Source organism: Xyrauchen texanus, chromosome 45 (genome assembly GCF_025860055.1).
Source record: "Xyrauchen texanus isolate HMW12.3.18 chromosome 45, RBS_HiC_50CHRs, whole genome shotgun sequence".
NCBI lineage: Eukaryota > Metazoa > Chordata > Actinopteri > Cypriniformes > Catostomidae > Xyrauchen > Xyrauchen texanus.
Genome location: NC_068320.1, coordinates 7079385 through 7092104, shown reverse-complemented (window position 1 = coordinate 7092104; position 12720 = coordinate 7079385). Strand labels below are relative to the sequence as shown.

General features: G+C 38.1%; 1 protein-coding gene across 1 annotated transcript in view; it reads right to left on the bottom strand.

The window, feature by feature from the left end:
- The window catches only part of celf2 (cugbp, Elav-like family member 2), a 209125-nt gene that overhangs the window by 154933 nt on the left and 41472 nt on the right, over positions 1 to 12720 (bottom strand). The window contains exon 2 of the mRNA XM_052118476.1: positions 11959 to 11994. Within this exon, the coding sequence (XP_051974436.1) occupies positions 11959 to 11994 (36 nt within the window). The remainder of the gene's footprint in view (positions 1 to 11958; positions 11995 to 12720) is intronic.

The window sequence follows — 12720 nt, the reverse complement described above, 5'->3', positions numbered from 1 at the left end:
TATTTGGTTTGTTAAATGAAGCTTAACATTGTCTTTGTGTTTGTTTTTGAGTTGACAGTATACAATAGACTGGCATGTCTTAAGGTCAATATTAGGACAAAAATGTCAAAAAAGAAACAACTTTCTCTAGAAACTCATCAGTCAATCATTGTTTTAAGGAATTAAGGCTATACAATGCTTGAAATTGACAAAAAACTGAAGATTTCATACAAAAGGTGTACACTACAGTCTTCAAAGACAATGGACAACTGGCTCTAACAAGGACAGAAGAGATGTGGAAGTCCAGATGTACATCAGAGTCTCTAGTTTGAGAAATAGACGCCTCACATGTCCTCAGCTGACAGCTTCATTGAATTCTACCCGCTCAACACCAGTTTCATGAACAACAGTAAAGAGAAGACTCAGGGGTGCTGCCCTAATGGGAAGAATTGCAAAGAAAAAGCCACTTTTGAAACAGAAAAACAAAAATTAAAGGTTAGAGTGGGCAAAGAAACAGACATTGGACAACAGATAATTGGAAAAGTGTGTTATGGATCTTAACCCCGTTGAGCTTTTGTGGGTCCAAATTGCAATAGTAATTTTTCACATTATTAATGTTCTGAATATATATTGTGATCAGTTGAATGCCACTTTGGAGAATAAAAGTACCAATTTCTTTCCATAAGAGCAAAATCTGTACATTATTCCAAACTTTTGGCTGCCAGTGTGTATATACAGTATATACAGTATATATATATATAATGTCAACCAAGATTAGCACATAAGTCATTTAGACTATGCAGTTTAGAAGCTTGACAGCCACAGTCCTCATTTACTTTTATTATGGAAATAAGTGGCTGAGATATTCTGCAAACATTAGTTTTTGCTTTCCATGGAATAAAAAAAGTAATTCAGGTTTGGAAAGAAATGAGAGTGAGTAAACGATGACCTAATTTTCATTTTTAGGTGAACTACTCCTCTAATACCCCAGCTTAAGACAGATGGATGTTCTCATCGTAGCTGTGGGATGTGAGGTTTTTTATTTATTTATTAATTATTATTTATTTTTTTTGCTTTCCTTTATTTGTAAACATACAAGTGTGTATGTTTTTATGAAATGTCCCACCGGCTGTTGGGGGCTGCCAGCGTTTTTGTGTGCATACGTAATACTAGACAGCTGTTTCTTGATCCACACATCTGTGCGGTATTAGGATTGTGAATAACAGCAGGGCAGTGCTCCAAGGTCTCACGCCTCGTATCACTCAGCCTACACAAGGCCTCACCGCGGAGCTCATCATGGGGCCTCCCCCAATAGATGGAGATGGAGCATCTAATGCTAATGCTAATGTGTTGCAGCTCGTTCAGATGGCTGCCTAACACTTTCATAATTTAAAGAATATGAAAGTGGAGATTTACAGTAATAAAAAAAAGGACTTAAATATTGATTTGTTTGCACTCACACTTGTCATATCGCTTGTGAAGATATAGGATAGATTTAACCACTGGAGTCTTATTGCTTACTTTTACTCTGTCTTTATGTGCTCTTTAACTGTCAGTCCTCTCTCAGATTTAGGTTATAAATAGTGTTGATTGACAGGTCTGGTTGGATGGTAATTAGAGCGGTTGCTGGGGTGAAGGGGGCGGGTCAGTCTCCGTGGTGATAATGAGGCCGGGTCCCACACGGCCGCCATGACGGTTCTGTAACCGCTCTCTCGAACTGCCATTCCGGCTCCCATAATTATCGGTTGTTTTCGCTATGAGAACATAATCGCCACGGAGAGATGCAATTAGCTGACAACTGATTCCGCCCCCCTTTCCCCTCGGCCCCCCCACTGCTTTTAAGACCCCCGGTACCGGAAAAAGGGAGTGGAAAAAAAAGAAAAATAGGAGAAATGTTTCTGATGCCGCATGCTAAGAGGCAGTCAGTCTTACAACACAAGGGAATCAGTGATTGCACACAGGATCTAATTACACAGTCACACATTATTTTATTCCACTGTTCCCTTTCTTTCTGTTCCTTTTCCCTTTGTTATGCGAAGGGGGGTGAAGAGAGAGAGAGAGAGAGAGAGAGCCTCTTTGCATCTAAGTTTGCTGCTGTATTTCGGATTGCATCTTCAGAAAGAAAAATCACAAAAAAGATTTCTCCCAGACAGCAATGAGATTGAATGGAGAGCCAATCGAGACTGCTTAACCTTTTATCCTGCACCAGATGTTTCTCCTAAGAAAAAGACCCTTGTGTTACCTCTACAGTTTCAGAAGTAATCTCAATAAAGTCTCAAACATTGCTCAGATTCGCCAGAGTTCAATATGAATTCAAACATTTCTCATTAAATGGGTTTGTTAATGACTAATAAGTCATTTACAAATGCGTTATAAATCAGTTATATGCTGTTATAGCAACATGCATAGAGAGGGCAACTTTCATGAATACTTGCCATATAGTACAACATTTTAACTTTCATACTGTATAAATGCTTATTTAATACACTTATTCATATTAATCAAAAAGATTAAAAGGAGGGATTGTGTTATTCTGCAACTGTCTGCTTTGTGTTTATTTTCATTATTTTAATGTCTTAACTCACTTGTGTTGTCTATTTCTATGTCACGTTGAAATCATAAGAATGGTTTTAACTAGTCCTAGTTACCTGAAGTCATTGCAAAAACACTGTTCAGGTCATGCTCATACAGCATATATCATATAATAAAGTCTGATGACCAATTAACAATAAGGGACTTTTTATGGCAACTCCTTAATGAATGCTTCACAGGTGTCCACTTTCCATTAAGGTACAATCTTTAAAAGGTTACTAATGTTAATAAGTGTTATTAAGCATTTATAAAAGTAAAGGTAAAATGGCTCACTATTTGGCAGATTTTTGCATGCAAGTAACCCTTTTCATGCATGCTGTTGTAACCATATATATATATATATATATATATATATATATATATATATATATATATGTTTAAAGTATTGCTAAGTAAACACAGTCACACATCCAGAAGTATGTTTCCCTAATAATTTGGCTAATACACCAATAATCTCCTCTCATTCCTGGAGATGTTTTGTTGTTCTCGTGAATTTCAGTCTGTTCTTTAGCATTTTATCTGCATATTTCACTTGTTTTTGTCTGCTCTCGGTGCACCCTGGATAAAGCCACACAAAAATAGCTGTGAACACACACATGCGTGCACACATACACACAAGTTTTGGCATGCTGATGTACACTGAGGTAATTTCGGGTGTGGTATACTAAAGAAAGGTTGGGGTATTCAAACAAACACCATGATTAATCCAACAATATTTGGCAAATTCATCCCATATGCACACATGAATGCCACATGATGCCCAGGTCATTACATCATTGTGTTCCTGGAAATCGTGTTCCTATTTAACGCTTGTTTTTCCCTAAAAAAATATTTCACATTATTTATCTCCTTTGTGGTACATACTACATTCTGAGCTGTATTTGATAGGTGCAGTTGGGGGTTTGGAACTTTATATTTAAAGTAAGCATGAAATGCAGTTGAATTTCCTGTTGAAACAAGAGATTCAACATGACAATATGTAGGGCTGGAAATGATTTTATCCATCAGGATTTGATTGGTTCGTGAAAAGTGGTCTTTATTTGATAGGCGTTTGGTAGCAGACCAGGAATGTGCATTAAGAAGTAAATAGGGTCAATTTTCAATGCACATTGAGCTAATTTTGATTCAAATAATAATTTATCTATAAAGGATATACAACTAATATTCACAACACCTGTTTTCCTGAGTTTTTTTTTCACCAGAAACTCAATCAATGTACACAACTGTTCAAGATTTTGGGCCTCATTTATAAAATACAAGCCGAACAAATTTTTATTGTTTAAATTGTATGTCGTCACATACTTACATATTTATTATACTTATTAGAACATCACATTGTTAGCTTAGCAACATGCTAACATCAAACTTTTTTGGAATCAGTTGTGAGTATCCCATTAGATTTTTTAAGGCGCTCCAAATTGAACTGAATGCAATTTAACGTTTTCCACAGTGTAAATCAGTGTAAATTTCTCTGTAAATTGTTCTAAATACATTCCTATGCAATTTTCATACTTATTTGATTGTCACGTTGTTAGCTTAGCAACATGCTAATGTCAAACTCGTATGGAAACAGTTGTTAGCCTCCCATGCACTGCCCTTACAAAAATCGAGATTTCATTGCAAAACTTGGCGCAAATACACCACTAATCATTTTCACGTGCAAATGAGCTTTGCGGCAAACTTCCTGCAAATTGTCCATTGTTGCCAAAAGGTTTTCTGCAGGTTCATTACTACCGCTGAAAAGCTGCAAACTTCTGGCAAACATTTGTGATGAATCACAAGCTCATTTGCATGTGAAAATAATTAGATGCAAATTTGTGGCAAGTTTGCAGCAAGTTTTGAGTTTTGTAAGGGTTTGCGTTAACAGCACTTTCGCAATTGAACTAAATGCGACAGTTTACTTAAGAATGGTGTTACGAAAGTTTTACCGTGAAATTAGTTTGAATTTATGTGTAAATCATTCATAAAATCCATTCTAACATATTTCTTTTTACAATTATTAGAGTACCATGTTGTTAGCTTAGCAACATGCTAACATCAACCTCTTATGGAAACAGTTGTGAGTCTCTGTAAGTAATTTATCATAATGGAATTAAATGTTACAATTTAGATAAGAATGGTTTTAAGAACAGTTTTACATAGAAATTTGTTCTGCTCATGTTTCATGAACAAGGCCCATTGAGCAAAATGTATGTCTATCCGTCTAAGCCATGTTTTCATTGGTGTCAAATTAAATATGGCTTCCACCCTTACTTCCGAGGGTGACATAATTTGTCCTTGCGAGCGCCCTTGAAAACTTGCAAGCTGTCCGTCAATCAGCCCGTTGCCGGAGGTAACCCACGATGCATCGCTGTAACGACAGAGAGGGCTACGAACTCTGGCAGTGGCTTTGAGTTTGTGTGGGGCCCCTGAGGAAGAAAGCTCCACTCCAGATGAGACGTGACAATTTATGCTTAACAGAATCCCCGATGAAAAATAGGTGCAGCTATTTCAAGATCAGCAGTTTATCAAAAACTACTTGCCGCTCTGGCTTTCTCTGGATGTGTCGTCTCATAGCCGTGGGGCTGGGTTTAATGGCCTCAGTCACAGATCTTTACCAACCTCAACTCTGCACCCTTGACTCACTTTTCTCTTTTATTTCTCTCTCTGTCTCTTTGCCTGTCATCTTGCTCTCCTCTCATAATCAAAATTTCAGAGAAACCTTGCTGAAAAATAAAACAAAAATAGTTTACACTAGTCTTAGTTGGTTGCTGGTTGTAACTGGTTTTCAGCTATTCTTTCTGTCAGACCAGGTGACAAGTTTCTAAAACTCCTCTAAACCATCAAACCAGTCTGCCAGGATGAGGTTTGATGTCATACTTGACATGTACTTTTAGTCTAATATTTTATTTTAATTATACATTTATATATGTATACATATTTTATACTCTGCACCCATCTACTGAGGTACTTCAAATTGGGTTCAAGTTGCATTTGAACATAATTTTTACAGGCAAATTGTCGTACATTTTTTTTACATTTCTGTTGAAGCAAAGAATTGTGGGTTGTGAGTCCCCACGAAGGATACACCTCATGCATCCTCCGAATTCCTGTGAAAGAAGGCTGCATTTGAAGTGTGCTATCCGCGTTTATTAAACAAGACAGCCTCGTTGACGTATGCAGCCGATAAATGCGACCTCCTGTTTACTTCCTAAATAGGTAGCTACCTTCTAAGGCAGCATCATAACTAAATGAAACCTCATAATTTACAGAATTTGAAAATGTTTCTTTGGCAGCAACTCACAGAGTTCCTCAAGTGAAGCTCCAATGAAACTCAACTCAGTGTTAGCATGTTGCTAAGCTAACTGTGCAATACTCTAATAAGCATAACAATACATAGCTCACACAAATATAGGGTAGAACAGTACATCTTTAATTAGATTTAACTTCAGAATTGAATGAAATATATTTATAATCAACATTTCTTGGATTTGCCATATTCTATTAATTATAACTGTACACTAAGAGGTACAATGTTTTACTTCTTCACAATGCTGCTTTTGAATTTATCCCCCCCAAAAATAATCTTAAAGGGCACCTATTATGGAATTTTGAAAATTACCTTTCATGTAGTGTGTAACATAGATTTAAGTGAACAAAAACATCCTGCAAAGTTTTATATATGAAAGTTCACTGTAAAAAAAGTTATTGTCTCTCAAAGTAGGAGTCGACTCTGAGTCAGTGTAATGAATCGTTTATCCAACGAGTCATTTTCCTTTTCGTTGTGACATCAAGACGTAAAATTATCAAATTGGCTGCGCCCACTCATTGCGCGCGCAGACACCAGGGAAAACTTGAAAACATCATGTCAACAACAAGACGCTGTGTTCTGAAGTGCATATCAAAAGCGACCTTTTTTCACTGCCCAGGGATGAGCATGTGAAGAATCAGTGGCTAGAGTTTATATTTACAACTATACCACACAAGTATAGCCCGAACCTTGTGCTGTGTTCGCGTCATTTTAATGACGATTGCTTTACTGAACATGAATGCTTTCAAGTGTGGATTCATGAGCGGTTGATACTGAAGGAAGGTTCAGTACCAAGTTTATTTGGATCAGCTTCCTCCTCTGAATCACAACCTGTAAGTATTATTAATAATTGTTGCTTTTATGTGTTTTTTAGCATGCTTAATAAGTATTTGTGTGTGTTGTGTACGTTATGCTCAGCGCAGCTTCTAGGTCTCCAATGTCAATTTTTTTGAAATATGTGAAATGTTTGTCGATGTTATTGGAGTTGTCATAAAGAATAGAGCAATAACTTGTTGTAATGCAGTGCTTTATCAATATGTTTATGCGTTGGGCTAACGCAAACAATAACTGATTGGGTGTTTACCACCGAACTTTGGGCTATGATCGCTAACATAAACCAACTCAAATTCCTTCTCTGATTTTGATTTTTTTACTACAAATCGGTGATGGGCGTTCCTTTTCCGACAATCTCCGTACAGAGTATACCAATCACAACTGACTGTGTCATCTGACCAATCACCGCAGATTAGCGTCACGCAAAGGAGGGGTTTGGAAAAATGAATCGTTGAACGAATCATTTGGGAGTCGGTGAGCAAATCAGGTAAACATAAATGCATATTATAAGACAACAAAAGTGTTTTTTGTCATTGCAAGCATGTAAAACTGTTGTTGGGGACTCCCAAAACAATATTAGGAACATTTTAAATGCCATAATAGGTGCCCTTTAAATGGCAGGCCTACCTTTTGGTATAGTCTACATATAGAGAGTGCACCTATACAAGATGGTAAAAGATAGCTGCCTCATGTGGAGCTCTCCAAAATTTTGTTGTTTTTGTTTCTTTGTCCAATCAGTTTAACCAGGGACAAACTTCTTGTTTTTGACTATTCGTACATTTTTAGTTGGAGGCACAGCTGTGTTGTTCAAGCACGCAATGAGATGCAAGTGTGAGAAGAAGCTGGCATGCTGGTCAAGCTCCGACAGCGTGGCTTTCTCACAGGGCAGCCAAGTATTCATCTAGCGAATCTCTGCTCTCTTCCTAACAAAAGGGACAAACTACATCTCCTCACCTGTACAAACAAGGACTTTTCAAACTCTGCTGCCATATGGTTCACAGAAAGCTGGATGAATGAAGCCATTATGGACAGCGCATTACATCTGCTGGGCTTCCAGCTGTTCAGAGTGGATCGCATTGCTGAGTTAACGGGGAAAATGATAGGTGGTGGAACATGCGTTTACGTCAACAAAAGTTGATGTAACAGTGTTGAAGAAGATGTGCTGTCCTTATTTGGAAGCGCTCTTTATCAACTGTAAGCCTTTCTACTCACCTCTGAGTTTTTGCATTTCTCCACAAGCATGTGCAAGCGCAACACTGCAACAGCTGGTTAATCAGAGACACAGAACAGCAATACCCGGACTCGCTATTTATTATTATTTATTTTTATTCTTCTCTGTGATTTTAAAAGAGCCAACCTCACCCGTGAACTACCAAAATTCAGACAACACATTACATGCCCCACCAGGGACAAAAACACTGGATCATTGCTACACAACAATAAGGGTTGCATATCGCTCTGTCACTAGAGCAGTTTTGGGACTCTCTGATCACTCTCTGGATCATCTTCTTCTGACCTATAGGCAGAAACTTAAATCAGCTAAACCTGTTGCAAAGACTGTAAAAATATGGACCAATTATGCAGAGCTGGAACTACAAGCCTGCTTTGACTGCACTGATTTGATTGTTTTTAAAGCTGCAGACACCAGTCTGGATGTGCTCACAGGTACTGTAACATCATATATCAGTTTCTGAGAGGATATGTCCATTCCTACTAGGACTTATTTAATGTACAACAATGACAAACCATGGTTTACAGCAAATCTAAGGCAGCTTTGTCAGGCCAAAGAGGATGCTTACAGAAGTGGGGAAAAATGTTGTATAATCAGGCCAAAAACTCACTGACAAATGAGATAAGAGTGGTTAAAAGAAGCTACTCTGAGAAGCAGAAAAACAAGTTTTCAGCTAACAACCCTGCATCAGAGTGGAGTGGCCTGAAAGACATTACTAACTACAAGACACCATCCCCCAACACTGTAGGTTATCAACAACTGGCTGATGACCTGAATGTGTTTTACTGTAGATTTGAAAAGCACAGTCTCACACCCCACACCAGCTCTGACCTTTACTTCACACAAACAACAACACCTCTTACAATCACCCTCCTCCCTTCTCTGCTACTCAAACTGTCCTTAAGATCAGTGAAGAGGATCCGTGTGTCGGATATTCCGGAAACAAAAGACAAGGAAAGCACAGGGCCCATATGGTGTTTCACCCAGTTGTCTAAAAGCCTGTGCAAACCAGCTGGCCCCCATATTCACACAGATCTTCAACACATCACTGGAGCACTGTGAAGTTCCCAGCTGCTTCAAATGCTCCACCATCATCCCTGTCCCAAAGAAACCCAAGATTGCGGGATTTAATGACTACAGACCCGTTGCTCTGATGCCTATGTTCATGAAGTAATTTGAGAGACTGGTGTTGGCCCACCTGAAGGACATCACTGGACCCTTTCTGGTCCCCTTCAATTTGCTTATCGAGCAAACAGGTCTGTGGATGATGCAGCCAACATGGGATTGCATCATATCCTGCAACATCTAGACAGACCATGGACATATGCAATGAACCTTTTAGTGGACTTTAGTTCGGTTTTCAACAACATCATCCCATATATTCTACAAACTTAATTATCCCAACTCTCTGTTCCCACCTCTATCTGTCAGTGGATCACCAACTTTCTGACAGACAGGCAGCAGCTAGTAAGACTGGGGAAATTCACTTCCAACACCTGTACGATCAGCACTGGTGCTCTCCCCACTACTCTTATTCCTGTACACAAATGACTGCACAGCCAAGGGCCCCTCTGTCAAGCTCCTGAAGTTTGCAGATGACACTACATGACGGGACTGCATACAGAAGAGAGGTTGATCAGCAGTCTGGTGTGGTCAAAACAACCTGGAGCTGAACACACTCAAAATAGTGGAGATGATTGCAGACTTCACGAGGAACACCCCGACACTGACTCACCCCAACCCACTCACCATTCTGAACAACACTGGCAGCAGTGTAGTCATTCAGGACCACATTGACTCAATTGTTTAAAAAGCCCAGCAGAGGTTGTACTTCATTCACCAGTTGAGGAAGTTCAACCTGCCACAGGCACTGCTAATTCAGTTCTACTCAGCAGTCATTGAGTCTGTCCTCTGCAATTCAGTAACTTTATGGTTTGGCTCTGCTACGAAATCAGACATCAGAAGACTACAAAGGAGAGTTAGGACTGCTTAGCAGATTATTGTTTGCCCCCTGTCCTCCTTTCAAGAACTGTACACTTCCAGATTGAGGAAAAGGGCTGTAAAATCACTCTGGACCCCACTAACCCAGCCCACTACCTTTTTGAACTGTTGCCTTCTGGCCACGCTGCAGAGCACTGAGCACCAGAACCGTCAGGCACAAGAACAGTTTTATCCCCTCAGGCTTTCCATCTCATGAACAGTAAGAACTGTCCCAGTGAGCAATAATTATGTGCAATACACAACTTAGTCTATTTATATTTATCTAACAACTTCTTCCTCTACTGCCATTACATTCCCTTGCACTATCTGTATATAACAGATTTGAATTTGTACATACTGTACATACAGTACTGTGCAAAAGTTGTAATTTATCAATTAACATTATACAAAGTCCAGTAAACATAAAACAGCTAAATCAATATTTGGTGTGACCACTTTTGCCTTTAAAACAGCACCAATTCTCCTAGGTACACCTGGACTTTTTCTTGGATGGTGGCAGATAATGTGTACCAAGCTTCTTGGAGAATTCACCACAGTTCTTCTATTCATTAAGGCTGTCTCAGTTGCTTCGGTCTCTATATGTAATCTCAGACTGACTCAATGTTCAGTGGGGGACTCTGTGGGGGCAATGCCATCTCTTGCAGTGTCCTGTTTTATATTCTAATCTTTTCTATTTGCAAAAGTAATGCTTGGGAGTAGCATTGTTTTTCCCTATTGACACACTAAAGCTAAAGATATAAATAATCATCTTAAGACAAATGTTTTTGTGAAACATCTTAAGTGCCTAAAATTTTGCACAGTACTGTATATACACACACACATACAGTATATACTGTATATATATATGAAATGTTTCTCATGAACTTAAGTTTTGTAGACAAAAATATACTATATAACTAAATTTTAATAATAATAATAATAATAATAATAATATACATATTTTTGGAAATTGATGAGGAATAGATAGGAACTGTTTATAATAACACAGTTTTGATTTATTTGGGATTTTGTTTAGTCAACATTATTCTCATAGTTCCATTTATGTTATTCCATAGTTTTGATGACTTTAAATGTAAAAAAACAAATAAAAACTAAACGGTTTTTTGGTATATATATATATATATATATATATATATTGTCTATTGTGTATTTCTATGTATACTAATATTTTCTATTTAATTTTTCTTTTTATACAATTTTTTTTATTATCTCTGTCTTGTATTGTTTGTGCACTGGAAGCTTCTGCCGCCAAGAAATAAATTCCTTGTATGTGTAAGCATACTTGGCAATAAAGCTCATTCTGATGATGCATTACAATTTTGTCTAGGTAGGCTGCTCACTAGATGTTTATGTTTTGTTTGTAGAGGAAGGTTATAATTAAACAATACTGAGACCAAAATCCATGCACAAGGTCAGAGATGTTATTTAAGAGTGTTGTGTTTGCCGGTTGCAAAATACAATGATCAACCTAAAGCCTCAGTAAAAAAAATATGGGAGGACAAAATGACATTTTCTGCTTTGTTTGTGTGATAAAGAGAAACATTTTCCAATATTAACATGATCACATGGGAAGTCGGCATGTTGTTTAACAGAGTTACAGTACCCTAGAATTTGCCACATTATACAGTCTCTATGACAAGCAACATCTCCTATCAGACATTTTTGCAAAGGCTCCAGTTTCTTTACGTTCCCTTTTGGCATGGCCGGTTGTTTCACCAGCTTAATCACTTTTGTATAATCAGTGACAAGTGCAATTCCGAGCGATACAATTTTCCCTGTAACATTAAATTTTTGCTCCACTGATGGTTATGTTTTGGTTTTGGGTTGGAGGGTACAGTTTATAAAATATGCATTCCTCTTCACTGTATTACATCCTGTACAGCTAAGCACAACTCGCTTGTGGCGCAACCCTGTGGACATTTTACCCAGACAATGGAGCTCACAAACATGCCCTACAATTCTGTGAGACCAGTCAATAAAGTATTGAGAATCGAGAAAAAAACATTTATTGAGCGAGTGAGATAGATCCTACCTTTGTATAGTTCCAGATAGATCACTTGCGTCCTGCCTGCAAGAAACAGAGACAAATAAAATAAATTAATTCAAGAAAAGTTAAAACCATTCAGTATCAATATTATTATGTAAGGATCCATCATTTATCGATATCAAATATCAGAAGTATTGATATGTCAGGAAGGATCTGGCCATTCATTTTGGTGAAGTATGGAAAGGTGTGTGTTTGTGTGTATTTGCAAGGTTTGTGATAGTAGGGCTGTAATGAGTTGGCTGTGTATCTGATAGTACTCAAGTATGTGTGTTTATTTCTGTGAGGATCTCTCATGTATGGCATTAGCTGCAGGTGCATTCAATGCCTGCAAGATAACATTCACTCCACTGCTGTTTACATTACACACACACACCCCTCCCCCCATCTCCAAATGTCTGTCTCTCACCCATCCAATCATCCACACAATCTCTCTCTTCCTCCTGTCATTACAGAGCATTCAGCTTTTGGGAAAACATGAGAAGTCAATGCAGGAGGCAGACGGTGTATGTTTTATTGGAACAGTTCAACTAAAAACGAAACCTATGTCATCATTTTATAATGCTTTAATTGTGCTTTGTGTTGTTTTTGTCCTTTTTGAAGATTGACAGCGCCAGTGCCCATCCACTTTCCTAGTAATTCAACATTATGCTAAACTTCTTTAGTGTTCCATGGAAGACAGACAGTCACATGGATCTGGAATGACACGAGGGCGAGTAAATTAAGACTAATTTTCATTTTTGAGTGAAC